General features: G+C 38.0%; 1 protein-coding gene across 2 annotated transcripts in view; it reads left to right on the plus strand.

The window, feature by feature from the left end:
• Positions 1 to 6,336: 6,336 nt before the first annotated feature.
• The window catches only part of kdrl (kinase insert domain receptor like), a 63,834-nt gene continuing 43,752 nt past the window's right edge, over positions 6,337 to 26,418 (plus strand). For both annotated transcript variants that reach the window (XM_047353611.1, XM_047353612.1), the window contains exons 1-10: positions 6,337 to 6,857; positions 14,771 to 14,855; positions 16,989 to 17,194; positions 20,708 to 20,835; positions 21,730 to 21,889; positions 21,973 to 22,109; positions 22,194 to 22,365; positions 22,473 to 22,599; positions 23,959 to 24,125; positions 25,106 to 25,262. In XM_047353611.1, the coding sequence (XP_047209567.1) occupies positions 6,794 to 6,857; positions 14,771 to 14,855; positions 16,989 to 17,194; positions 20,708 to 20,835; positions 21,730 to 21,889; positions 21,973 to 22,109; positions 22,194 to 22,365; positions 22,473 to 22,599; positions 23,959 to 24,125; positions 25,106 to 25,262 (1,403 nt within the window). In that variant the 5' untranslated portion in view covers positions 6,337 to 6,793. The remainder of the gene's footprint in view (positions 6,858 to 14,770; positions 14,856 to 16,988; positions 17,195 to 20,707; positions 20,836 to 21,729; positions 21,890 to 21,972; positions 22,110 to 22,193; positions 22,366 to 22,472; positions 22,600 to 23,958; positions 24,126 to 25,105; positions 25,263 to 26,418) is intronic.

A 26,418-nucleotide genomic window follows, 5' to 3' on the forward strand; every position in this document is an offset into this window, starting at 1 on the left:
TTTAATAACATTGGTAACACTGTGCTTGACTGCCCAGCAAACTGGCCTCAACTAAACCCTGCAGAGAATAGAGAATTGTCAAGAGGAATATGAGGGACACCATGGTAGACAATGCAAAGAATAGGAGCTATTTAAGCAACCTGAGCTTCCTTAACACCTCAGTAGAAGCACAGGTGGATCAGCTCCATGCCACTCTGCACTAATGCAGTAATTCATACAAAACGAGCCCTGACCAAGTATGAAGTGCATATACTACAGTACAGGGACATCCATAGGAACACTGTAAGACCACATTTCTATATTAAAAGTAATTTTAAATTGGTTTTATGCAATATTAAAATATTTGAGAAAATAAATGTTTTTATTAGGTGCAAGCCATAACCATCAAAAATAACAGATTTAAATGCTTGGAATATTTCACTCACTATCTATGCAATCAATCTATATTTGAGTTTCAATTTTAAATTACGAAAAAAAAACAAAAAACTTTTCAGTGATATTCTAATTTATCGAGAAACATCTGTAATTGCAATACTATAGATAGCGCAACAGATGTACGTTACTGACAGAGATGCAAATGATGATTTCTGAAAGAAAAAGTGAGTCAAAATATTATTTTAGGTAGTACCTGTTATATTTTTATCAAATACAGTTTCCCACTGAAAGTTGTGCCTCTTTGCTCATTCAACAAACAAACAACATGTGGCATAGAATTTTGAAACCTTAAGTCTAAATATTATATATCATCCTACAACCACATATTTTAGCAGGAATGAGCACCACACATAGTACAAAACCCCAGTTTCAAACTTTAGCTTCCGGCTGCTGACACAAACTTGATTTCCATAATACGTAATAATAATACTTAGCTCTTCATATTTCCATTCAGTTCAAACTTACATTTCTGAAATATAACCTGTGATGATGGCAGAATCTGTAACACTTTCTTCATATTATATGCTGTCTGTAAGGGCTGAAGCATCTGCTGCTTTTAGCTGTGAATTTAGTGATTATTATTTTTTGAGTTATTTGCAAATTGGATCTAATTAAAATGGCAAGCCAGACTGTCTTTAGATGAGCCAAGTGAGCTGTCACTAATAGTTCCAATTTGAAAACTACAATCTAATCATTAATAAAGTTTGGTGCTTGAAAATGATTAAATCCCATTTTAACCTTGTAAACAGTTTTGTCTTATCAAGTGATGCTGTTGATGAATCAATTGTATATATTTTTAGCAACGTTGAGTTATTTTTAAAGTCAATCCTCCGTTCTGACCTAAAACATTCAACATGTCAAATTAAATACATGACTAGCTTTGAAAAATGTTTGGTTTTACGACTCAGGCAGACTTCTGTCCTTGACCTTCACTTGAAAAATGGATAATTTAGAACTCTGTTATCATCTGAGAAATAGTTTCACTAATATAGTGGGCTGTAAATTTCTATTCCTTCAGCCAAGATTTACACAGAGATGAAAGTGTTTGGAAGACTGTGATGCTGGTTTCGGGGCTTTAACTGGGCAACAAGTCAGGATTCCTCCACTGGAGAAAAACTTTTCTGAGGGTTAATCAGGGCTGAAAGGAAGAATTCATGCTGGGTGTGTAGAACCAGTCAGTCCCCTATAGCGTCCTATGAACAGAACAATTTCAAATAAATCACTTCAAATCCACCCTCTCAGCAAGCAACTTCCACCAATTGTTCACCAGGAGACTTATCTGTTGCTCCTTCGGCCCGGTGGGAATGTCTCTTTTACTCAGTGCCTAATTGTAAAGAAAGCTTGCAACTTGAAGTTCATCTCTTTCATGTACAGTTCATTGGGTACTCTGTTTCTATTTTTAAAAATCGATGTACCGGTCGGTACTTGTAAAAATTATTTTCTAGATTATTAAATATTTGATTTTATTTAATATTTCATGCTCTTATAAAAGTATATCTTTTTTAAAAGATATACTTTTTCTATTTTTTATTCATTTGCTGAGTTGAGAAAAAAAATACAAGTTATTTTGTTTTATTTAAATTATTTCATACTTTCTAACCATCTTTAAAAAATACTCAGTTCTTAGTGTCTCCATATACGGATCAAGTTTCCTTCCTGATTAAATATATTCGAATCATCAGTGAACAAAACATTAATTAACCATTTTAATACATTAAAAATATCATTGATCTTAAAAAACAACAACTTTGGCCCCAGTATGGAACCTTGGAGAACCCCACATATTATCTACAACAAATCTAATTTCTCCTCTAGTTGCACCTAGTGTAATCGTTCATGAAGATTGCATCTGAGCTAAGATAAAAATAAATAAGAACAATTATTAAAACGCATTTGCATATTTCTCCCTCATATAGTGCAAAATATTAAATGGTTAAAGCAGTGTGGAAAAATGTCAGTCTGTTAACAGCAAGAAAGCAAGTCAAAATTTGACATCCATTATTTCTGCTCCCCAGAAACCACAACCCTCAACCACCATCATTTCTCAACTCAACTCAAAAGTTTGACTTATTTAAAAGCCCCGAACGCATTAAAAAGAATACAACTATAGGAGACAATGAATATAATGAAAAAAAGGTAGAATGGCCCAACATGGGACCTTAGGGGACACCAGAAGTGAGAGGAGAATGTGCTGTTTAAGGTCACACCTCAGCATATTGCCCCCCCAACCCTGTTAAAAATGTTTCTCGTAATTTCTCATCTCCCCTACCACCCCCCACCCCCGCCATGCTCATAAAAATTCCTGGTAAGGCCTCGAATTTTTCTAGGATGCTTTAAAATCTTTATTTTGCTTCTTTTGAGCCATTCAGAGGTGTACTTTCTGGTGTGCTTCAGATCATTGTCCTGTTGCATAACCCAAGATGGCTTGAGCTGAAGGTCACAAACTGATGGTTGGACATTCTTCTTCAGGATTTTCAGGAAGAGAGCAGAGTTCATGGTCCATTAGTCATGGAAAGTTGTCCTTATTCTAAAGCAGCAAAGCAGCCCCGCACCATCACACTGCCATCACCATGGTTGACTGTTGGCACTTTTTCTGAAATGCTTTGTTAGTTTTTTTTGCCAGACTTAACAGAATGCATGCTTTCTGAAAAGGTCCGATTTTGTCAATTAAGAACAAAAAATATTTTCTCCAAAGTCTTGGGGATGATCATATCTTTTGCCAAATGTGAGATGTGCCTTTGTGTTATTCTTTGTCAGCAGTGTTTTGGCCTTGCAACTCTCCCATGGATACAATTTTTGCTCATTGTCTTCCTTATTGTTAAATCATTAACACTCACCCTAAATGAGCCAAGTCAGGCCTGCAGTGCTTTATTGGTTGCTCTGGCTTCTCCTGTGACTTCCTGGATGAGTCGTCAGAAACATTTTGGTGGGCCATCACTCCTGGTAAGGTTCACCACTGTTTAGTGTTTACTCTATTAGTGGGTAATCGGCTCATTATGGTTTGCTAAGGTCACAAAGCTTTAAAATGGCTTTGTAACAATTTGCAAACCCATAGATATCAGAGAATTTGTCATATTTTCTAAAAATTCTTTAGATTGGGGCATGATGTGTAACTTTTGAAATTAGTTTTGCCTACTTCATGTTGTCGGGCAGATTCTATTCAAGTAATCTCTTGGTCTACAATCAGGCATTTTAACTAGCAGCTAAAGTCAGGCTTGGGGCTCTGCAAAAGTAAGTTTCACTTCTGTGATTGTCTCATTGTTGCATTAAAGAAGCACGTATTGCTATTTAGACAACATAGATTAATTAGTTCATTAAATTTTGAAGGATTGTTTGCAGTTATTTTAATTTATGTTGATTGATGCAGTTGTTTTATTATCTAATGTTTTTTTTTCATATTGGAGCTGTAAAATTCTAGCATCTTTGTGTTAATTTCCCAAATCTATAAACAAAAAAAGTGAATTTAATGGTATTCAATCCCATGACCTTAACAATGAGCATCCTTGCACAGCCTCATAACTACAGAGTATGGCTGTTGAAACTCATATTTTGAAGGCTCTAGTGTGCTTTTTCTTGAAATAAACCATGCCGAGAACAGTCAACTCTGTTATCTAACCACTCAGACTTCTGTGTCAACAAATAAATGATCTTAGTTGAAAAAACTGAGCTAAAACTGCTGATATCTAAATACTTAAGTTGTGACAGCATGGTCCCAAATTCCCCAAAAGAAAAAAAAAAAGATTCATTGCTGAGATTCAATGAATTGTTTCCCATGTTCTCTTGTCACATTTGACATTTTTTCCTTCTTAAGAGCAGTCAGTTGCCGAGGGCTTCACCCTCCTCCACCCCATCCACTCCCCAAAATGGAACCAGCTGAGTCCAGATATGGACAGAAAATACAAGGGAAGGATGTTCTTATTTCAAGAGCCACCAACTCTGACCCACAGCAGTGCAGTGATTGTTGTAGTGATAAAAGAAAACAGTCTGCGGCACATCCACACACTGCAGGGTCCAGCAGCACAAAGGAAGATTATTTACTTTGATATAAAAAGCAGTGTATCCTGTTGCTGAGGTTAAAAATAAATACAACCCATGTTTATTCTAGTTGGGCAGATTGATTTAATCTAGAATCACAGGAACTGTTTGGTTTTTATTATCTGTTCTACCTTTAACCTCAGCCTCACAAAGTGTTGACTATGTAACACAGGTCAGACCTCAGTTTAGAAAATTATCTGCTGCATGATTAAACAGAAAATAAATGGTTAGAAATGCCTTTATTTACAATAAAGTAGTTAATTTTTGCTATTGTCCAGATATTCCTGTCAGTCCTAATGATTGTTAACTGTGTTTTGTGATTAATGTTGTCTTTGTTGCACAGGACAATTAGTAACACATTTAACTAAATTAAACAGTTAAAAAACATTTTAACCACATGCTAAAAATACAAACTTTATACTAAAGTCTATTTTAGAAAATCTTTGAGTTCCACAATGTTCTCTTTTCCTTTTTACAATCTTCAAAACAATTTCAAAACAACAACAAATGAACGTGTGCAACAATTATCAGATCACACTGAGGTTGTGTTGCTATTGAACAATAAAACTACAGTTAACAATAAATGATTTGCTGATTATTGTTCTTCTAAATCTGGCGGAATTGCGTTATAATTTGGATTGAATTGAAGTGTAATTAGCTTTGCTTAAACATTAATATCTCTTGAAGTTTATCTTTTTTTATTTCATGTTACATCCCAAACCTTCAATGTTTTTAAGTAGTGCATAATTGTGAGGTGGATTTTAAACATTTTTGACACGTGTTGCATGTATCTGTGTGCATGCAACGCCATCAACCCCATTTCTGTTGTATTTTATTGGGATTTTACGTAATAGACCAAAACAAAGAAGAACAAAAAGAATCATGTATGATGTTAGAAATAAAAAACTGAAAAGCATGGCATGCAGTTGTATTCAACCATCTCTTCATCTTTTGAGATATGTCTCTACCAACTGTGAGCATCTACGGATCTAAAATTTGTCCTTATTTCTTTTCAAAATAGCCCAAGCTCAACAACAATTTTCAAAGTGCTGCTAAAGATACACAATTGGATTCATGTCTGGACTTTGACTAGGCCGTTCTAACACATGAATATGTTTTGATATAAACCCTACAATTATAGCTTTAGGTTTATCTTAGGGTTGTTATCATATTTATGTTGTTTGTTTCCTAATGTTCTAACCACAACATGATGCTGCTGCCACCACCTTCACTGAACAACTGTCTTTAAGTTACCCAGAGTGCGACTTGACTGACTAAATAAATGACTTCTGAAGGAACTGGACAGGGGAAGACACCTTTTTGATTTTCAAGCACTTGCAAAAATCGTCAGCCTGACCTGCAGCTGCAAAACTTCCTTTCCATGAATTAATTTAAAGCCTGTGTCAAATCTTGAGCCCATGCTAAATGTGTTCACATGTTTCCAGAGGAATGTTTAAATGTTATTTCAAGACAAATCACTGCTTTGTGATCTTTGTACTGTGTTGCTTCTGTATTCTGTATTGACCAAAGAAATAGGTGATCTCAATGGGACAAAGTTGGTTATTTTAAGGGGAAAAATGAATTCATTGGTTGCACTGATTTTATTGGAGTAACAGAGTAAATGGGGCTGAAAACAAATGCACTTAAAAAAATAAAAACTATGTATCATTTGTGGTACAAAATGTGAAAAGGCATGAATACATTTGCAAAGTACTGTTTTTGGTTGCACGTTTAACCCTTTATAGTAATCTTTTTTCTACATTCAGACCCCTTCAGACTGCGTCCTCCCCAACAAAGTGACGTTGCGTCCTTCCTCTGTGACTCTATAAAACGCGTGTCACGCATGGACTGTAAGTGCTACTCAGAGGCTGAAGGAGGAGAAGTGATCCAAGGCGCGCATGAAAGGCGCTGAATGGTTCTTCCTCTGGCATATTACACCCATAAAGGAACTAAAATAGCGCTGTTTGAACCTTTATACAGCATTAGTCGTTAAATTTCCCTCACATTTTCTAGTGCACCTGCCCCGCTGCCAGACCGGTACATCCGTCTCCTCATCGCGGGCTCTGGAGTCGGGGTTCCCAGCTGCTGAGCAGGAGAGATCCCCGCCAAACCTGGTCATGGGATACGGTAGAACCGCTGCAGCTTTGCGCTTGTTCACCTGAAAGGTTTTGTGGATTTATAGGACGGATTTTAAAGGACGAACAACGCTCTCAGGGGGTCATTTTTGTCAGAGATCTGGAACCCAGAAGCCTCCGAGAGGGGCTTAATATTTTTAACATAAGGTTTGGATTTCTTTTTTATTAAATTTTTTGAGGGTGGAAGGATGACCTCTTCCAGATGTTTCAGGCTGATCGTCGTCATCTTCTGCTGTTCGTCACTCACATCTGGTAAGATATTAATTATACTTATAGAGAAAACAACAATGCGTGAACAGTTTGGTTAATTTCTGTGAATTGTTTGGTTCTACAATTATATTTAGGAAGGGCTGAAAGTAAGGCTTTTTATTCTGCTGGCAGCAACCTATAAGTGGAGTCGTTCTGATTTGAGTCCAACTTTTAAGGGGTGATTTTCTTTTCAAACCTGAATACAGAAAACATTTGCACCGCACCTTTAATGCTCGCTCTCTCTCTCTCTCTGGATCGCCAGTTTTCACTATAACCGCTAGGGGCAGTATTGTACCTTTGAACTTGTTTAAGTGTTAGGTTGTAAAATTCAATTGAACCTGGCAGGTAATTTGGGATCTTTCTTTCTGGTAAGATGAGAATGATCACATGGATAAATATGTTTATCCTTGGTTGTCTTAACACACAGCTATTTGTTTTATTTGAGAGAAATACATAACATTTCAGGGGGAGAATCTCCTTCTTTTTCTGTTTTTGAAATCAGCTTCATTGTTTGAGAGTTGCTCCTGCAAAATGAGACGAAGCAGAAAACATGGATGTTCCTTCACCTTGTGCCAGGATGATACACACTAAGGCTTCCAAATAAACAGCCCATCCAAACAAAGGAAACTCTGTTCCCATTCTTATCCCTCACCTCCCTCCCACACCCCACTCACACACACTTTGAGCATATGAAGCTTTTGTTTGCAGTGTTTTTAAGCAGATTTCCTTCACTGTCCATGCACAAAGCGTGGGAAAGACGCACAGAGGAAACGGATGCAGGGACAAGAGGCAGCTTGGAATTGTTCTGACTAGTAAAGGTCACGGAAATGTGACAAGCTACCTGAGCACAAAAAAATGTCTTCCCGTAGCTCCTTGAAGTGTTTTTTAAATATCTTAAACCTGACAGAAGACAATGGGAAGAAAGGAAGCAGGGGGCATTGTTTCTTTGAGGAGCAGATGACTGGTAGAGCCATTAGTTATTTCATAAGGGACATTCTGCTGATGTATGTAACAGGTTTTCTGAAGGATATAATACTGTGACGAGTCACTAACTACACAAAATATAAAATCAGACTTCCTTCTATCATTTAATGAAGTTGATAGTTATGCAGAGAAGAAATGGCCACCTATCTAAAGGCACTAAAGATAAAAATATGAGACTATTTAATAAAAAATCAGAAACAGAAAACTAAAGAGAAAACTCAACATGACAAATACCACAAAAAAATGTAGAAATGACAAAAGTTATGGGGGCTAAATGTTATTTAGCGGAAACCCAAGGTGCTTAAAAAAGAAATAAATAAACATGAAATATAATTATGATTTAAGATAAAAAACAGCCCATAAAAACTAGCAATGCTGCTAAAAAGATTTACGGAAGAATAAAAACAGATAAATATAACTATTTTAATTACATAAAATAATATCAAACTGATAGACAAATGTGCTCTAAATAGCTAGGTATGCTTAGATTATATTTACTCCAATGAAAATGTTGTTATACATATTCTGCAAACACATTTTAAAAGGCTAATGACTCTCCCAAAACAGCTGTAGCTGGTGTTTTCTTTGACACTGTTTATCTTTTACTGTCAGTCATTAGTTTCTTCAGCTCACATTTGAAGTTTAATGGAAACACACTCATGACAAAATGATACCTACATGAAAAATAAATCAGAACCTTGAGGGAGATCACCATCTACTTTATTAAAATAAGAGAAAGTGTTGTTTCCATATATTTTTTATTTTTATTAGAGTTCTGGGTTTAATAAAAAAATTACAAGTCATCCAACTCTGTATCCTCAAGACTGTAGCTTCAGTAGCTGACCAGTCCTGTGTGGATTAATTTATAGGTACAACTGGGTGTTATCACCATAACAATGGAAGCAAATGTCATGTTTACGGATAATATTACCCAACCTGCCTCTACAATATTGCCCAGAAGGATCCCAAAGGGAGGGTGTAAAAGGAAAACAGAATAGGACTGAGGGACACAATAATTGACTGTAGAAAAAGATGAGGATGTGTTACTTACATGTATAAATTAGAATTTTGATTTTAATTCAAGAAAAATTCAATTCCTCCAACTTTATACATTCTCAGAACAAGTCTGAAAAATGTAGCTAAAGTAGCTGACCAGTCTCGTTTGGATCCAATGATAGGTTCAACTGAGTGTCATCAGCATAACAATAGATGCAAAAATAGTGTTTACTTATATTTCCATAAAGAAGCTGAGATGAAGCATGTATAGGGAAAACAGAACTGAACCCAAAGCAGAGCCCTGATGGACACCATGACCATCACTGTGGTAAGAGATGAAGATGCATTATTTAAAGATACATATTTGGACTGGAATTTATTAGAACCTGTCAGATAATTACGGCACGCTTAGACGTCTACATTAAATCCAATGACACTCTTGCGTTGGTATAAAAGTATATTGTGAATAATGGTAAGAGAACACAGTTTATATTATTTGTTAATATTTCGTTTTGAAGCTGCTTCAGGCCGACTGTGAGTCCACGACTTTCGACTCAGATTTTGTTCTGCAACAGGAAAACGTTAATGCCTCCAGTCCTTCTCTGTGTCACGTTTGTGGTAATGCTGAGTTTGACCCATTATACATGTGTATGTTAATGTTAAAAATAAATTGATATATTGTGTTGAACAGGATAAAAAGTTTTTGAACTGTGTTTATCTTTTTTTATTATTTCGGGTTGATGTTGTGTCTAAATTGTTTTTTGACCAGTTTCTTGTTTCTTGCTCGTACACTTGAGACAGACTGTAAAATAGGAGCGACAAGAGGTCAGCCAAGTTCGGCGGGGGCTCATTGCTCGCTGGCGGTACGTCTCAGTCTACACTAAAAGAAAAAACGGCACACATGGATTGTAAGACATACCAGTGTAGAAGAAAAATCACTCCCCCACCACAGGATGCTCTGCTTTACATATTACTCTGTATGTCTCTGTTCTTATTAGTCCACTAGAACATCTGGTACATACCAGGCGAGTCCATCTGGAGGCATGCAGCAATATATTTCCTTAAAGCCTTGCAGGGAATTTTAATTTTATGCTGCTTTTGTCTGACTGCCTGCCCTAATCGCACATTATGGAACAGGAATTCACTAGGTTTACTTATTTGGACTCCAGTGCAGGAGATTCCCGTTTGTCGCTCATCTTAGCTTTATATAACCTAGACTGGCCACCCATCATGTCCAGATGTTCATTTATTTTGCTTTTTTAAGTGGAGTCACAGGCATTTGCCTCCAAATCTCTAAAGGCTAATATATGGCAAATAAAAAAGACGCTTGCAGTAACTGTTGTCATAACCTTGCAGTTAGGGGTGGGGGGGCTTTAAGGAGTCTGCTTGTGAAAGAGTGGTGCAGGACACAAAGCACATCCAGGCAAATGTTTCTTATTATGGCAGGTGGCTGCGGCAAACCTAGTGTTTTGATTTTTAGGAAATTTAAATCCACTTGTGCAGTGATGAAATCCAGATCATCCTGTCCTTCAATTAAAAAAGTTGAATATAAACCATCTGTATTTCTCAATATTATATGAACATTATCTTTTGTTGCTGTGAAAGCTTAATAGGTCATGCAGCAAGGTTGAACACAGGAACGATGTTGTTGACCTACAGCATTGCAATTGGCCTAAAATATTAAGATAAAAAATAGATTCCCTTTCCCTCGACCAAAGTAAGGCAGGAATTTGTCATAATTTTTCGGAATGGGACAGGAAGCGCAACGAGAAGTGATGCATTTTCTACAGAAGAAAAGGGAATTCAGCATATTATTTCTTGCACTTGAAGGGCAGTGTTTTGGATTTTCCTGTTTGAATCAGTGACTCTACAGTCACCTTGTACAGTAATAGTGGTGTTATGCAACAGCCTTGGTGAGCTACAGGCAGCGTGCTTCAAAATAGATGAGTCGTTGCCAAAGATCTTTCCTGTCTCAGGACCTCTGCTTATGTAACAGTTTACCTTTATTCAAACTTAACACTTTCTTTCAACTTTTAAATCATTGTCAAACACATAAAATTTCTACCCAAAATTTGTGAAATGTTTTTTTTAAAAAACACCTGTCTTGCTTTGCCTCTTTGCTGAAGTTTTTGTAAAGTGATGCACGCTGCATGGTGGAGTTGTGAGCACTGATTCCTCATAGCTAGAAGGACGTGGCTCAACTGGCCACTCTTAGTTGCTTTTAGAGATGACGATACACGGTTGTGTGTTTCTGTGATGCACTGGCAACCTCTCCAGGCTGTACTTGCCTCCAGGCCATTGACCGCAACAGATATGCGCCCAACGCCTTGCACCCCTTCCCCGAAAGATTATGGTGTTGAAAATCATTAGGAAGTCATTGTAAATAGGGTTTTGCACACATGATGAAGCATGGTTCCTAAAGAGAGCACATACTGTCTATCCACAAATTTTCTGTAGGACTGAGATTCTGATTTTGTGATGGCCACTCTAAAACTCAGTCTTTGTTGCTAATTTATACACTTTGCAACTAGTTTGGGATCTGCTTTGTGTCGTTGTACATTTTGAAGACCCATTTGTGCCCAAGGATTTAACTTCCTGGCTGATGTATTGAGATGAGGCTTTCATTTCTTCACAAACATATTCTTTCCTCCTGAAGTCATATATTCTGTAGTGCAACTGTCCATACTGCAGCAAAACATCCCCACAGCATGATGTGGCCACCTCCTTACTCCACAGTTAGGGTTATGTTCTCAAGTCATAGCACCTATCTCCAAAAATGAAGGTCATTGTCTCTAAGCACCTTTGCAAGCTGTAATCTAGCTTTCATGTTGCTTTTGCAATTTTGGCTTCTTCCTCCCTTAGTTGTTTTCAGCCAATGACTTGTTTCACTGTGGATTATGACATTGTGGGCAATTGCACTCTTCTAGCAGCTTCAGCCAGCACCTTCGCAAGGTCTTTTTCTTTTGTTCTGGGGTTGATTTGCATATTTAGAAAACACAGAACCTATTTCCTTCCTGAGCAGTATGATGGCTGGGTATTCTTAAGCAATTTATACTTGTATAATTAGGTGGCACATTCAGGCATCTAAAAATTGCACCCAAGCATGAACCAGACTTGTGTAGATTAATAATTCTCCTCCCGTTATTTTGGCTGTTTCACTTTAACTTTTCCATGATGCCACACAAGTAAGCTGTGTGTTTGAGCTGTTGCCCTAACATGCATCCACAGTTTTGCCTTGTTTAACTCAAAAGTTGTTCTGAAGCTTAAAAAGCCATAGCATCGTCATCTCGACATTTCTAAGTTGTTTTAAGGAATCGGTATCTTAGAGTAAGTAAACTTCTTCATTTGTGGAAGGTAATAAAAACATTTTCTGAAACATTTTCTCTTTAAGTGTTCTGGCATTAAGCAAACAAAAATAGTTTGAGCAATTCTGTCTGGTTTAACATCAGACTAAGGTCATAAGTCTTTTTTTTGTGTGTGTGTGTTTAGACCTCTGGTTTAAGCTGTAAGTACAAAACATTTTTCAGCATCTGATAATATTCAATTGGTATATTTTGTTAGTGGTTCGAGACCCCATAATGAGTTGGCTGAGATTAATCCATCCTTTCCCTCCTTAACACTGCTTGATCCAAGCCTGTCCTCTCTTTTTAATGGCTTTTAATAGGAACCAGCTTTAGGGCTCTTTGATTTAACAACATAAGCACAATTTCTGGATTTTTCAGGCAATATCCTGGAGGAATGCATGACACAGCTGTTAAAGTGGGTTAGGATGCTTTGTAAGGTCAGAGCTGAACACCGGCATGTGGGAATTGTGGGAAAGACACTGATGAGAGTTTCTTTTGCTCTTTTGTCTTTATTTTTGTGCTGATCACGCCTGTTGTTTCATCCCTCTGTTTTAACAAACATTACTTCGTGTATGTTAAATCCTATGTTTTGAATTTTAAGCAGTTTTCTCACATAAAGTTCATGTTAATTTGCAGGGGTACACTGCCTTTGAAAAGTATTAATATTCTAAACTTGTATGTATTTTATTTGGATTTAATGTAACTTTTTTCTCTTTCTCTGATACACCTAAATAAAATCCAGTCCAACCATTTACCTTCAGAAGTCACACAATTGTTAAATCTGTGTGTAATTTAATCTCAGTATTAATCCAGCTGTTGTGTGAAGGTCTCAAAGGTTTGTTGGAGAACATTAGAGAACAAACAGCATCGTGAAGACCAAGAAACACAGAAGACAGGTTAGGGAGAAAGCTGTAAGCAAATTTAAAGGAGGTTTAGGTTATAAAACAATATCCAAAGGTTTAAACATCTCACAGAGCTCTGTTCAATCCATCGTTGGATTATGGAAAAAGTATTCTACATCTACAAGAGGGCCACAGTGACTCTGGAGGAGCCACAGAGATTCACAACTCATGCGGGAGAATCTGTTGACATAACAATTGTTAGTTGTCCACAGATCTATTCAATCATGCAAGAGTGGCAAGAAGAAAGCCATTCTAAGAAGTCATATTTACTGCAACAGTGGTCAGATTAAGGAACGAATTTTGGCCTGCATAAAAACACTTTATATGAGGCCAAATATAGGGCATCATTTTAGATGATTGAAAATACCTGAGACTGGGTGATCAAGACATGATTATTTAATTTAATGGGACAGTCGAAGTCCAGATATAAATCCAATTGAGAATCTTTACCAAGACTTGAAAATTGACCCTCACAGACTCCCTTCATCCATTTAGAATGAGTTTGAGCTTTAACTGCAATAGAAGTTAATCTACAAAGTTTTGACTCAGGGAAGCTGAACACGTGCATTGCACTTTTAATTTTTGTATTAAAAAAATAAATAAAACAGAGTAGAATTTTCCTTCCATTTCACAACACTTTGTGGGGTCTACCAAATAAAATCCCAATAAAATACATTGAAGTTTGTCGTTGTAAAGAGACGAAGTGGGATAAAGTTCAAGGGGTAGGTATTCTTTATCAAGACACTAAGAACGGAAAACCTATGATGGTGTTAAATTGTGGGCTGTAACAACATGACAGGATGTGAGAGAAAAGCCCTCCCCGTCTGCTTAGTCTTAGACAATAAAACTATGATGTTGTAATAGTTGTTTAGGAAGTGGATATTAAGTACTACTGCCAACGCTGGCTCATTCTTAGCACAACAGCTGTTCCAAATAATAGAAAAATACTTGGGCAGCATGCATGAGTGTGTGTATTTGTAAATGCCTTTGTGCTTGTCAGGGTTTCCAGGTGCCTATGTGCTTATCCATGCATGTCAGTCAGCTAGGTTTTGTGTTTGGTAGATGCTGTTGTGCAACTTAATTGTTTTACCCTCCCCAGAGACGGTGATATTTGAAGGATAGACTTGATAAAGTTGTTTTTTTATGTGGGGCTACAATGTCAGTCTGTTCAGGGATTACCATGAAAAGAAGGAAATCACATCTGGAACCTTGATATCTCCTGAACATCTGGGGGAATCACACCACGCTTCCTCTCTTAGAAAGACCTCTCAACAGATTCTCCAAAGAGAGAATCAAACATCATCGCCTCATTCAGAATGCAAGGTCTAGTAAAAAAAGGAAATCAGCTTAAAACGTGCAAGAACTCTCTATTTCCTCCTTCAGTCCATCGTTTACTCTGGTTGAGCAGCTGCTCATCCCAGACTTTCATCCTACCCAACAACCAGCCATCCTGTGCCGGAAACACACCCGCCATGATCGCAGCGGGTGATCACTTGCAGAGGCAGGGGCAGAACAACACAAAAAGAAAGAAATTCACATGCATAGCGATGCGGTGAATCATGGGAATTTCCACCAGTGTTTCCTGTACCTCGAGAGAAAATAGTTACTCACACACCGTTTCAGACATACTCTAAATGCTGAACTATTGCACTGACTGCTGCCTGTGTATTGTGCTTATGTGTCCGTGCAGGTCGTGTTGACAGGCATCCTAAGATTATTCCATCGGATAATCCACTGATTCTTCATAAGGAAAAGTCATTGAGCCTCTTTTGCAGGTATGAAACGCAACACACCAGCACTGGTGAATTTTACAATTCCTCAGTGTTGGATCCCAAATTAACAAAGCTACATGAGTCCTGATAGAGCTTTTTTAACATCATAATGATTAACTAATTAATTAATAATTGTTTTCTTTTCTGATCAATTATAAGTATAGTAAATGGATGGGGATAATGTCTCCCTAGAGTTTGCACATGATGCATCAGTATGGAGAGAATAAACATCATGAACACTGGATTCAGCAATGACTACTTAATAACATTTATATATCAGAAATCAGATAGCACTCAGTATATGACTTTTATTAGTCAAAAATACATCAAAAATCTATCCATCTAAAGATGACATTTGTTGTCAGGGGGTTATGCTAACCTAAGCCTTGCCGTATCGGCCCTATAAGGCTATATGGCAAGGCATTCTTAGAATCACTACACTTCAATTGGAGATTAATGAATTTAATGGATCTAGTTGCTAAAATAATCAATTAATAATCTTCACAAGCAAACAAGAAACTTAAAGAAAATTCTGAAGGGATTGAGAATGAATGTTTAGATGATCCTTATCAATTTGCTATGGCATTCCGGTCATAATTTGGATTTTCTAAATACCTGTTGTACCTTTGAGGGAAACCATGAAGGAATTCAGAGGAGGAATATAAACAGACAAAGGCCTTTTGGATCCCAGAAGACACCTTAATCTCGGCCTAAGTTTCTACTCTCAGTGAATTGGATTGGGTCACTTGACTTGCAGTTCTGAATGCCTCCTCCTCAGCTCAGTGGACGGAGGATCTCTGCACAGCATTTGTTCGACCCGGCAACAAGGTTGTTTCCCCAAAAACCTCCTGTGTCCTACATTGTCTTCCGCCAGCTGGTTCTAAGCCCAAGATGGCCATGCATCCTTCTAAAGGGTTTTCATGGAGTACTAAGTCTGTCTCTTAAAATGTTTGGAAGAAAAAAAAATGCAATGAATTATTAAAAACAACTTAAAATATAAAATGTTTTATAGGAAAATAATATTGAAAATATGTGTCTCAGTTGTGGTATATTAGGAATTTCTATGCATTGGGGCATCTGTTGCTCTTTTAGTGGATTTAGTCCACATTATATCCTTTTGGATGGGAAAATATGATAATTGCAAGACCATAAATGGCTAAAGTATCAATTATCATACAAAAACTGAGAAATCCAGGTGATATTTATTCAGTTTTTGTTTTGTTTGGCTTTCTCTTAACTGTTAATTTTTATTTGTTGTTTTTATTCTTATATTTATGAGTGTTATACTACTTGTACTGCACAGCACTTTTGTTCCCTTTGAGGGTTTTTTAAAGGGCTTTGAATTAGATTGGGTTTGTTTTGTTAAAAAGCAGCAAATAAAGAATTCAATATGTAGTTTTCTGTCTTTAAATCTTCTATCAGGCTTCAGACAAGAGGAAAACAATCACAGTGAAGCAGGGACAATGTTTGATAGGAACCAGTGATGGTGGTCCAAATTGATCAGTCTCTTGCTATTTCCTTTAGAGACGGTGGGACTCAAGCGTGCAGCATTCACATTCATAAAGTATTTGGAGGATTGCATCATTTCACAGGCCTGCAAAGAATGGCAAAAAATTCACACAAACTAGTGCCTATCTAATGTAATGCTTCCCTACAAGGCGATACGGCAAGGCACTCGGGGGCATATAGGTCTGCGTTGTTTTCTGTCACTGGCTGAGAACTAGAGGTTGGTTGACCCAAAATTTCTGCAGGCAAAGGCAATGGCATGCTAGACATGTTTGATGTTCCTCTGGGATCCCTTTAATGAGAGTTTTAAAATGGGTTCTGCATGGAAGGAATGTGTTAGCCGAGCACATCTTTCAAGAGAAACATGTTCCCATGTGAAAGTTCAAGGTATCGGGTGACTTGAGATTAACTCCAAATAAACTCAGGATGAACATCAGGGCAGAAATCCCCAAAGGGGAGTGGAAGCAGCCGCTGTCATCCTGGGCTGAAAATATTGCAAGGCCATTTGCCAGCTGTGACACTTTCACTAAAAATAGTTCTGTAATATGCAGTTTTTTGTGCAGAGTTGATAAATATTGTAATTTCAAGCTTGTGTAATGCATCTCTCTCTCTTGCTCTCTCTTTATTCAGAGGTCAAGGCATCTTACAATGGATCCTTGCAAATCGATTGATTCCATCGGAGGGAGTTAAGGTGGAAAAGTGTGACTCCAGACATTATTCCCATTGCAGCAAACTCACAGTTACAGACTTAAGAGCCAGCGACACGGGGACATACTCCTGCAACTCCTCCGAAGTTGGTTCACACAATGTCACCTCAGTTTACATCTATGTAAAAGGTGAGACAAAGGAAATATTTCCTGGCATAATAAAATTCATCCTATTCTTTCTATTTTTAAGCTGAGTCCAAATTGCCGAATTAAAACAAAATGTGTAACTAATGGAGGCATGTACGTTTTCCTCCTTTATTTATATGTCCTGATTTAAGATCTGGTGCTGCTAATTACCTGTATTAATTTCAATATTTGCTTAAAGTTACACATTTATTAGCCTGTTTTTCCTTTGAGGCCTTTTCATTCCACCTGTCTTGGACACAAAGACTCCAATAATATTAATATTAATCATATTGTTTTGCATTTTTTGCATTTTTCATGAATGCAAATATAGACTTTGGTCCCTACCAAACATAACAAATATAATATATGCCACTTTTAGTAATTAAAGTATTTTTAATACAGCAAATTTATATTTTAGTTTTTTTTTCCATCCCGTATATGCAAATTGGCTTTTTTGGGGGGTGTGGGGGTATTTTCTGTACCAGAGAGTCTTCCAAAAATTGGCAGCAACATTAATTTTTACCAGGTTTTATTTTTTGCACAAAGTTGCAAAAAAGTCATCGAAAAGCAGATTCACTGTCATCCCTGTATATGCAATTTGGATAGATTTCAGCACCAGACAGTCACATAAAAAACATCTAATTGGAATGGTTGGTGTATTTGAAAAAGTCTTTTCTAAAGAAATCAATGCACAAAAAGTGCCAAAGTCAAAGATTAAATCCTAAAAAATACTCCAAATAATCAAACCAAAAAAAAAACCAGTGAAGCAAGAGGTTTAAGCAAGAAAAAACAAAAACTAATAAGCTCTCTAAGCAGCATAGAGAGTGAGACAAAGTGAATAAATATATAATAAGAATTGGCCTTTAAATTAAAATAAAAAACATAAATACATCCTAAAACCATATTAAAACTAGATTTTAAGAAAATGGGAACAACATTGTGACTTGTCTGAGGCCACTGAAACTCCCAGAGGGAGGCATCAATCTGAGACATAACCATGAGGTCAAAGGTTATCTTAAATGAGCTGCAAAGCTTCAGAACAGAGACTGGAGTGTCAGTCAAAGCTGCACACCTGGTTTTTATGAAAAATGGTCCCAGATTCAAGAAGAAAATGTTACTTCAAGGCGTTCAGAAACAAGCATTGGCGAGCCAGAAAGGCTGCCTTGATTGGACAAAAACAGGGACCCGTTGGGACATTAAGGAAAAAACCACATCTGTAGTAAGGCGATGGCAGCATCATGCTGTGGCAACAACGTTTCCTCAATAACGTATCAGATCTGAATTTATGTAATGGGTAAGAAAAAAACTTGTTTTAGTTTCCACAGAAAGAAACCAAGTGACACACAGATTTACTATAAAAAAAATAAAATGACCCTAAATATACTAAATAAACATTAGCTAAGATTTAAACAACTGTGAAAAGTCTTTTCAGACCCCAAATTTAAATGTTATTGACAATCTTTGGTACAGTGTTGTTTAAATATTAAAGTACACCAGAAGCAGAAGCACCTTCCCAGCTTAAAGGATCTGGGGAAATTCTACCCAAAATTGTTAATGGTGCGATATACAGCTGTGTTTTCCTTTTCTTTTCACTCAGCACTTGGTAATCTGCAGGAGCCTTCATAGGTTGTTCCACTGACATCCACTGGTTTCCTTAGAGAATCAGAGAGAAGGGGAGTAGTTTCTGCTGTGGTTTCTCCTGGAGGTTAAAGGATGAGCCTGATTGCACAGGAAACTCTGGTCATTGACTGCTTTCCTGCTCCCGCTACTGTTTTCCAAAATCTTCCCTAAAGCATTGCATTGCACCAGTTACAGTTCCTGTGCTCTTCAAACAGAGAAAGAGCTGAAACTCTAAAAAAGTTCATGTAAATATAAAATTCTTAGATTTTGATCCAAGAAATGGTAAGCTTTTGGATAACGTTTGATACCCTTCATTTCCTTTCCTGTTGCTCTGGGAATGTGGTTTCCACTCTGCCTTGCCTGCCAGGCCTGTGTTTAGTCTAGCAAACTCTTTTCAAGGGCCCTCGGTTGTTTATTAGATTATGATCCACGCTTACTTCTGAGATAAAAGTTCCTTCATCACGCCTATAATGCTTGACCTCACACCGATCACAGACGATTTAAGTTCCCAGAGTTGTAGTTTGATGCCTGGCTGCTCAGCAGGCGCTAAGCTGAAAGCTCCTCCTGGGCTCTGCAACTTTATCCGAGCAAAATGAACTAATCGGTTGATCTCTGTGTTGAATGTCTTGACTTTATCTTTATTCAGTTTAGGCCATCTAGCTGGGAGACTCGAGCATTAATATTATTACTTGCCAATCCTTGGATCGTCATGGGAAGTTGGAGACAATCCCAACTGACACAGTGTGAATTACGGCTGCACAACCAGTATTTCTAAAAGAGCCATGGGCGTGAACACAAAAACGTAAAACAAAAATTGTTCATATAAAACAGAAAAGGAACAATAATTTCCAATGCTGAGGAGAAAAAATACAATAACATATTGATTATGACAGGTATTTCAGTGCTACCTGTAGTAAATATTCAATATTTTAATTGTGATAAATAGACTTCACATATTTAAAACCAACGCCGTCTAAAGTTAAGATTAGTTTTCAAATAAAACTTGCTTATTGTTAGGAACATTATCTCTCTTGTACAAGTCTAACAAACTGCTGTCAGTAGTTTGTGGAGTGGTGGGGGGTGCTTTTCAGTGCCTGGTGGTCAAGCCTTGGTTCTAGGGGCTTGGCCGGGTTTAGCTCCAAAAAGCAACAGAAAGCCCATCCAGATGGGCAATGTGATTAGGTGCTATGTGGAGGGGGTCCCTAGGCCACCTGGAAAAGTCTGGAATTTGATTTCAGTATTGGCGATGTCTAGCCTTTGAGTGTTTCCTTTCTTTCTTCCTCCCTCATATCCTTCCTTTCTTCTGTGTCCCCTTCTTTTCTACATTGTGTTCTTCTATCCTTCCTTTTGTCCTTCCATCCTTTTGACCTTCTTCCCTTCTTTCTTACCTTGAGTCCTTTTTCATCTGTATTTCAGTCCTTCCTTTTTCACCTCAGTTCTTTCTTCTTTTCTTTTTGTCCATGTGTCCTGCCTTCATTCCTTTCTTGTGGCCTTACTATTTTCTGCTGGACTTACTTTCCTAATTGTGGCCTTTCTTCCTTTCCTTCTTTCCATCCAGGTGTTCTACTTTCCTCCTTCCTTGTCCTTCCATCTTTCCACTTCTTCTGTTCTTCCCTCCCTCCCTCCCTTCTTCTACTCTTCTTGTTCTTACTTTTTGTGTTTCCTCTTTTTTTAAAATATCCACCATAAATTCAGAGAGAACATTTGCTATTAATAATTTGTAATGAGTATAAAGGCCTGAGACCTGTGGAAGGTTGAGTCTGGAGAAGAATGGGGCTTTACATGAAATCTCTGCAGGAACCTTCCTCCTTGCATCATAGTCTGGCTAAAAGGGCAGTTTGTGCTAAATATTTTTCAGTATATGATGATAAGTTTGGCAACTTATTTCTCTCTTAGACCCCGAACAGCTGTTCGTTGAGCCCCATCCCAGTAACCCTCAGGTCCTGAGCATCTACCGGGACGAGACCAGCCTCGTGGTGCCATGCAGGACCACCTCACCTGATGCTGTTGTAAAACTGGAAGGGGTAAGGCTTCACCACATAAAGTCTGCACATGCCTTCCACTTGTGGAGTTAAATAGTTTAACTAAGCAGTCAGATGCAATGTCCCTCAGACCTCATTGGACATAAACTCTGTTAAGACTGTTATAAATGCATCAGCATGGGATCCTTATTTGTCATCTGTGGAAGAAAGTGTTTCCACCTTGAGTGAAGGGTGTCCCACTGGTTCCCACACCCTTTGTGTGGTAAGATGCTCAGAAATAGAGCGGAGGACAGTGAGTTGTACAAGGGAAGCTCAGCTACGGTAAACAGAGTCATGTTGTCTGCTTCCTGTGTGGACAGGAAGGTGCTCCAGGAGCTCTCCTCTCAGGAATAGACCCTCCGACTAAATTTAGCCTCACATCTTATCTAAACATCAGGAACTGTATCAAACAAAACAGCACACAGACCAGGAAATGGCAGTTATGAAGCATGGAGACACGTTTAGTGATATCCATTCATAATTTCATCTAAAGTTTATCACATCAAAATCTGATGGCACAGATTCTACAAACTTCCTGTTTTTTGAACATCTACAGCACTCTTCCTTCCTTCCTGCCCTCCATACTTCCTTCTCATCCTTTGCCTCTTGTCCCAACCCAATTTCCTGACCTGCGAATAAACAGGCATATACATCATTTTCAGACTCTGTAGTGTTATTATGTGCTTCATTTGCATGAATGATTTCAGAGATCATGCCCAGTATGCACAGTGAAAACTAATTAGACACTCACTCTAGCGGATGTTAGTCCCCAGGTGAACCCGGTAGAGCATGAGTTGCATATTAAATAAAGTTGAAAGCTTTTCTCTTCAGTCACTGATGGTTAACAGACATTAAAAGAGTTGTTTAAAACAAATGACTTTGGTTTTATCACTGTAGATACCAGTGCTTTCAAAAAACATTGCTGAAGAGAAGGTGTGGGATCCCAAAGTGGGGTTCAAGATTCCCTATGGTCCTTATACGACGTACTCATGGCTCACCTGTTCCACTGAGGTCAATGGGCATCAGTTCCTGTCCCACTACTTCCCCAAGAGACACAGTGAGTTCAAATTATATTGTGAAATTTGCAGAAAAACGCAATGTCCTTTAAAATTTATGAGTATATTTGCCTCCATTCTCCAGCTAAGCTTCTACAAAATATAAAAATCACACCAGATCATGTCAAAGTGTTGGTTGGTGACACACTTATCCTGAACTGCAGTGGGGAGACCGGCCCTAACGGAAGAATAAACTTCACCTGGGAGTTTCCGAAGCAAAAGGTAAGCAAGACCTGGCTTTTTAAAAGTGACAGTCAAACGTTACAACAGTGGTGTTTATGGTGCTTTATTTTATTTTTTTCCTAGGAAAATCGACACCAAACAAGCAGATCTGATATGATACCGGCTAACCCTATTATGATGAGCCAGGTCTTGGTGTTACCAAACATAACCATGGAAGACAAAGGAAAGTATGTCTGCCACGCTTTTCTTGAACGTTCGATACACAAGAATGCTTCCGCAAAAGTTAAAGTCTATGGTGAGCATAATATAACAGGGTTTCCTATAATAATATGAGCAGAATTTGAATATTATGCCTTGTTAGAGTAGGTTTCTGTTTTCTTTATCATTTGTTTTCTGTTGCAGAACATCCATTCCTCAACATATCTTATAAGCAGAACCATAGGGGCGTAATAGTTGTCAGCGAAGGTACAAAGAAGCTTGTGTTGGAGCCCAGAGTCAATGCAATGCCACTACCAGACGTGATTGGATGGTAGGTTATAGTTTAAAGGTAGAATGGACTCACCCTAAACATATAGCCAGATCTACAAGGGTATGCTTTGGTTTAAAACATGTTTGTCTGTTAGAATGGCCCAGTCAAGTCCAGCAATAAATCTAGCTGAGAATCTGGGAAACTTCTCTTTGAAATGACCGAGCTCAACCTATTTTGCAAAGAAGGGGGGGCAAAAAACCTAAGTCTCTAGATATGCAAAATAGTTAGAATGATAACTGAAAATGCTTCCAGCTGTAACTACAGCAAAAGGGTGGTTCTACAAAGAATTAAAAGATTTCAGATTTTTTTACAAGAAAAATCGAAAACCTTGTAGCATTTCCCAGTTTATCATTTTTCACCACTTTGTGTCAGCCTATCACATTAAATCCCAAGAAAATACTTGACTTGTAATGTGACTAATGATGTGAGTATTTTTGCAACATACTGCATATAGTAAATAGGAAACACTGTGAGCATGGCTGCAACCAAATGAAACCCGGCCTTTATAAAATCTGTTTAAAATGTATATTCTTATTTTTAATCCTTTAGAGGCTCAAAAAAGAAGTAGTGATTTTAGGTAAGCCTCATGAAGGTAGGACTGCGGGTCTGTTAAATGACCAGTTTTACGGTATAATTGACTACAATTTACAACCATTGTTAATCTGACCTCCAGTATTTATGCCGTAGATGACTAAATAATACAATTTACTAATTTAAATCCCTTGTTGGTGCTCACTAATTTAATTCTGCAACTTTTTACAAATTTTTTTTAATTGCAAATTTATTCAGACTCATTGTCACAGACAATAATGACACAATCATTTAATATTATTATCATTATTTGACCCTTTTGTAAGCCAGGTTCGCCTCACAAAAATATCTCTTCACGTTTTGTTTTCAAAGGGCTACACAACGACTGAAAATTAATGTGTGTCATCTAAAATAATCTTTTTAAACACAACATGTTCTTTGCATATTAAACATCATGTCTGTAAACAGACAAACTGCTCAAATTATCAAACATTTTGCTGAGGCATTCATCATTTGTCTGTTTCTGGTAGCACAAATGCAGACTTTCCTAATGTTTAAAATAAAACTTGAGGTCGGTTTTAGCCAAAAGGTTCAGTACTTAGATACTTAATGTTAAGATTTGTTGCTAAAATATGTCTTTAATTCAGATTTTGTTTCATTCTAAAGCCTTTGAGGGTATCCTGTGACTCTCTCTCCGTATTTTCTCCAGGGAATCCAAGAGGCTAACAACAATGAAAACAACAAAACTTCTTTGTTGCAAATATAAAAATAATGTTCATAGGATATAAAATAAAACTGGGGCAAATGTTTTGTTCTCCTAAATTTCAGGTATAAAGATGGTGCCATTTTGAAAAATTCTACATGCTACAGGATGTCTGGCTACAGCCTGTCCATCCTTGACCTGAAGCACGGGCACACTGGGATTTTCACCATAAGCCTGGGCAACCAACTGAAGGGCCTTTACAGGAATCTGAGCTACTCTCTGACCGTTGAAGGTAGGCCTGCAGGTAGCAGCTCCAGTATGAGAGGAATTCGGGGGCTATTTGTTTCCAGGGCAGGATTGACGTATCACGGGCAGCTGTTGTTGATTATTGAGGCTCTTTTGCAGGGGCTTAGAGCGGTGTGTAAATGGCCCGAGCTCTATTGTGCTTACAGGACTCCAGCCGCTCCACAGCCTCCCCTTGTTCCTTGCGTTTATTTTGCATCTCATGTGTATACATAGGGCTGCTCGCAGAAATAGAATGTTCTATACAATAAACACAGAGCCTGCACCGAACATGCATTTCACTGTTTTGATGACTTTGTGAGCGATGCTGAAGGTCGTTAACACTTGAGGCTGTAAAAATTTTAAGGCCTGTTAAGAGCAGTCTGCTGTCTATAGAGCACTTGCCATGGGGGAGGAATGGGGCACAACCTTTTGCATTGAATTCTTTAAAGCTTTCTGAGAATCCTGATAGCGTGCCAAAAAGTGAAAAAATCAGACCCCTTCTGGCATGCGTAAGCTTTATTTATGATCCTTCACTGTTAGGCTTCATGCAACTTTTAGTTATTTATATGACCAAACAAAATGGAGCGCTCAGACAGAAATAAACAAAAGGAAATAAATATTTCTGGCAGCAGTTAGAGAACAATTTGAAACTTCGTTCATATGGGTTTTGATGATTGAAGTTAAAGCTCTGTAAGAAATAAAATCTGATTAACTAAACAGCCCTATTCTGCAAAACAGAAAAAGGAAGGAGACGCTGAACTGGTTGAGAAGGGTTAGGGTCGCTCTTTGACCTCCAGTGCCCTGGATCGCCACCTATCCTGCCCTTCTTCTTCTGCAAAGTCTCTAAAAGACAATTGGAGTCAATTACGCTTTTTTTCACAGCCATCCATCATGACTGTCATCTTTCATTAAAAAGACATTATAGAATACCACAACAGTCAGGGTCAGGATGGCTAATCCAACCTGTTTCTCTCTCTTTTCTCGCAGTTAAGCCGACTATCTCTGAGGCGGAGCTCTCCAACCAGGACGTGCAGCCCTATATGTCTGGCAAGCAGCATCAGCTGACCTGCACCGCCTTCGGAGTACCCCTACCTCAAATCACCTGGCTGTGGCAACCGTGTAACACAAACCTGATGATTGAACAGTGAGTCACTGTCTTGGCTGTGTTCTCCAAATATTGAACTTCACGTCATTCACAGTTTGGTAGCTTCCCACTCGCCTTAGAAACACAGACAAACATCTGTACTGGAAGTTTAAAATTCATGTTTTAAACAGTAAATCTTGTGTATGCAAATACAAGTAAAGCTCAAAAAGTTTTAATGTCTTGAAAAAGTTTGATATTTTTTGTTCTCTGTCTCAGAAAATTTGAATATTACATAAGATCAATAAATAGAAATTTCAGGCTTCTGAAAAGTAGTTTAATTTTCATGCTCCCAGTACTTGTTTGGGGCTCCTTTTGCATGAATTACTGCATCAATGTGGTGTGGCATGGAGGCGATCAGCCTGTGGTTCTGCTGAGGTTTAATGGAGGCCCAGGTTGCTTTGATAGTGACTTTCTTCTTAATCTGCATTGTTGGTTCTGGTGTCTCTTACCTTCCTCTTAACATTACTCCATATAGACTCTATGGGGTTCAGGTCAGGACAGTTTGCTGACCAATCAAGCACATGAACACCATGGTCACTGAACCAGCCTTTGGTACCTTTGGCAGTCAGGGCAGGTGCCAAGTCCTGCTGGAAAATGAAATTATGAAGTGCTCTCAAATTTCATAGTAGATGGCAGCATTGACTGTGGACTTCAGAAAACACAGCAGACCAACACCAGCAGATGACACGGCACCCCAACCATCACTAACTGTGGAAACTTCACACTGGACTTCAAGCAACATGGATTCTGCAGCTGTCCATTCATCCTCCAGACTCTGGGAGCTTGATTATCAAATGAAATGCAAACTTTACTTTCATCTGAAAACAGGACATTGGACCACAGAGCAACAGTCCAGTTGTTCTACATTTCTAGCCCATGTCTAGTATTCGTTTGTGTGGTGGCTCTTGGTAAACTGACTCCAGCCTCAGTCCACTCCTTGTGAAGCTTCCCCCAAAGTTTTAAACGTATTTTGCTTGACAATCCTCTCAAGGCCTCGGTTATACCTGTTGCTGGGGCAACTTTTCCTGAAACACTTTTTCCTTTCACTCAACTTTCTATAAATATGCCATAACTTTTCACAATATTCAAATTGTCTGAGACACTAAAGTTTGAGTTTTCATTATCTGGAAGCCATAATAATCAAAATTAGAAGAAA

This window comes from Girardinichthys multiradiatus, chromosome 23, assembly GCF_021462225.1.
Source record: "Girardinichthys multiradiatus isolate DD_20200921_A chromosome 23, DD_fGirMul_XY1, whole genome shotgun sequence".
Taxonomy (NCBI): domain Eukaryota; kingdom Metazoa; phylum Chordata; class Actinopteri; order Cyprinodontiformes; family Goodeidae; genus Girardinichthys; species Girardinichthys multiradiatus.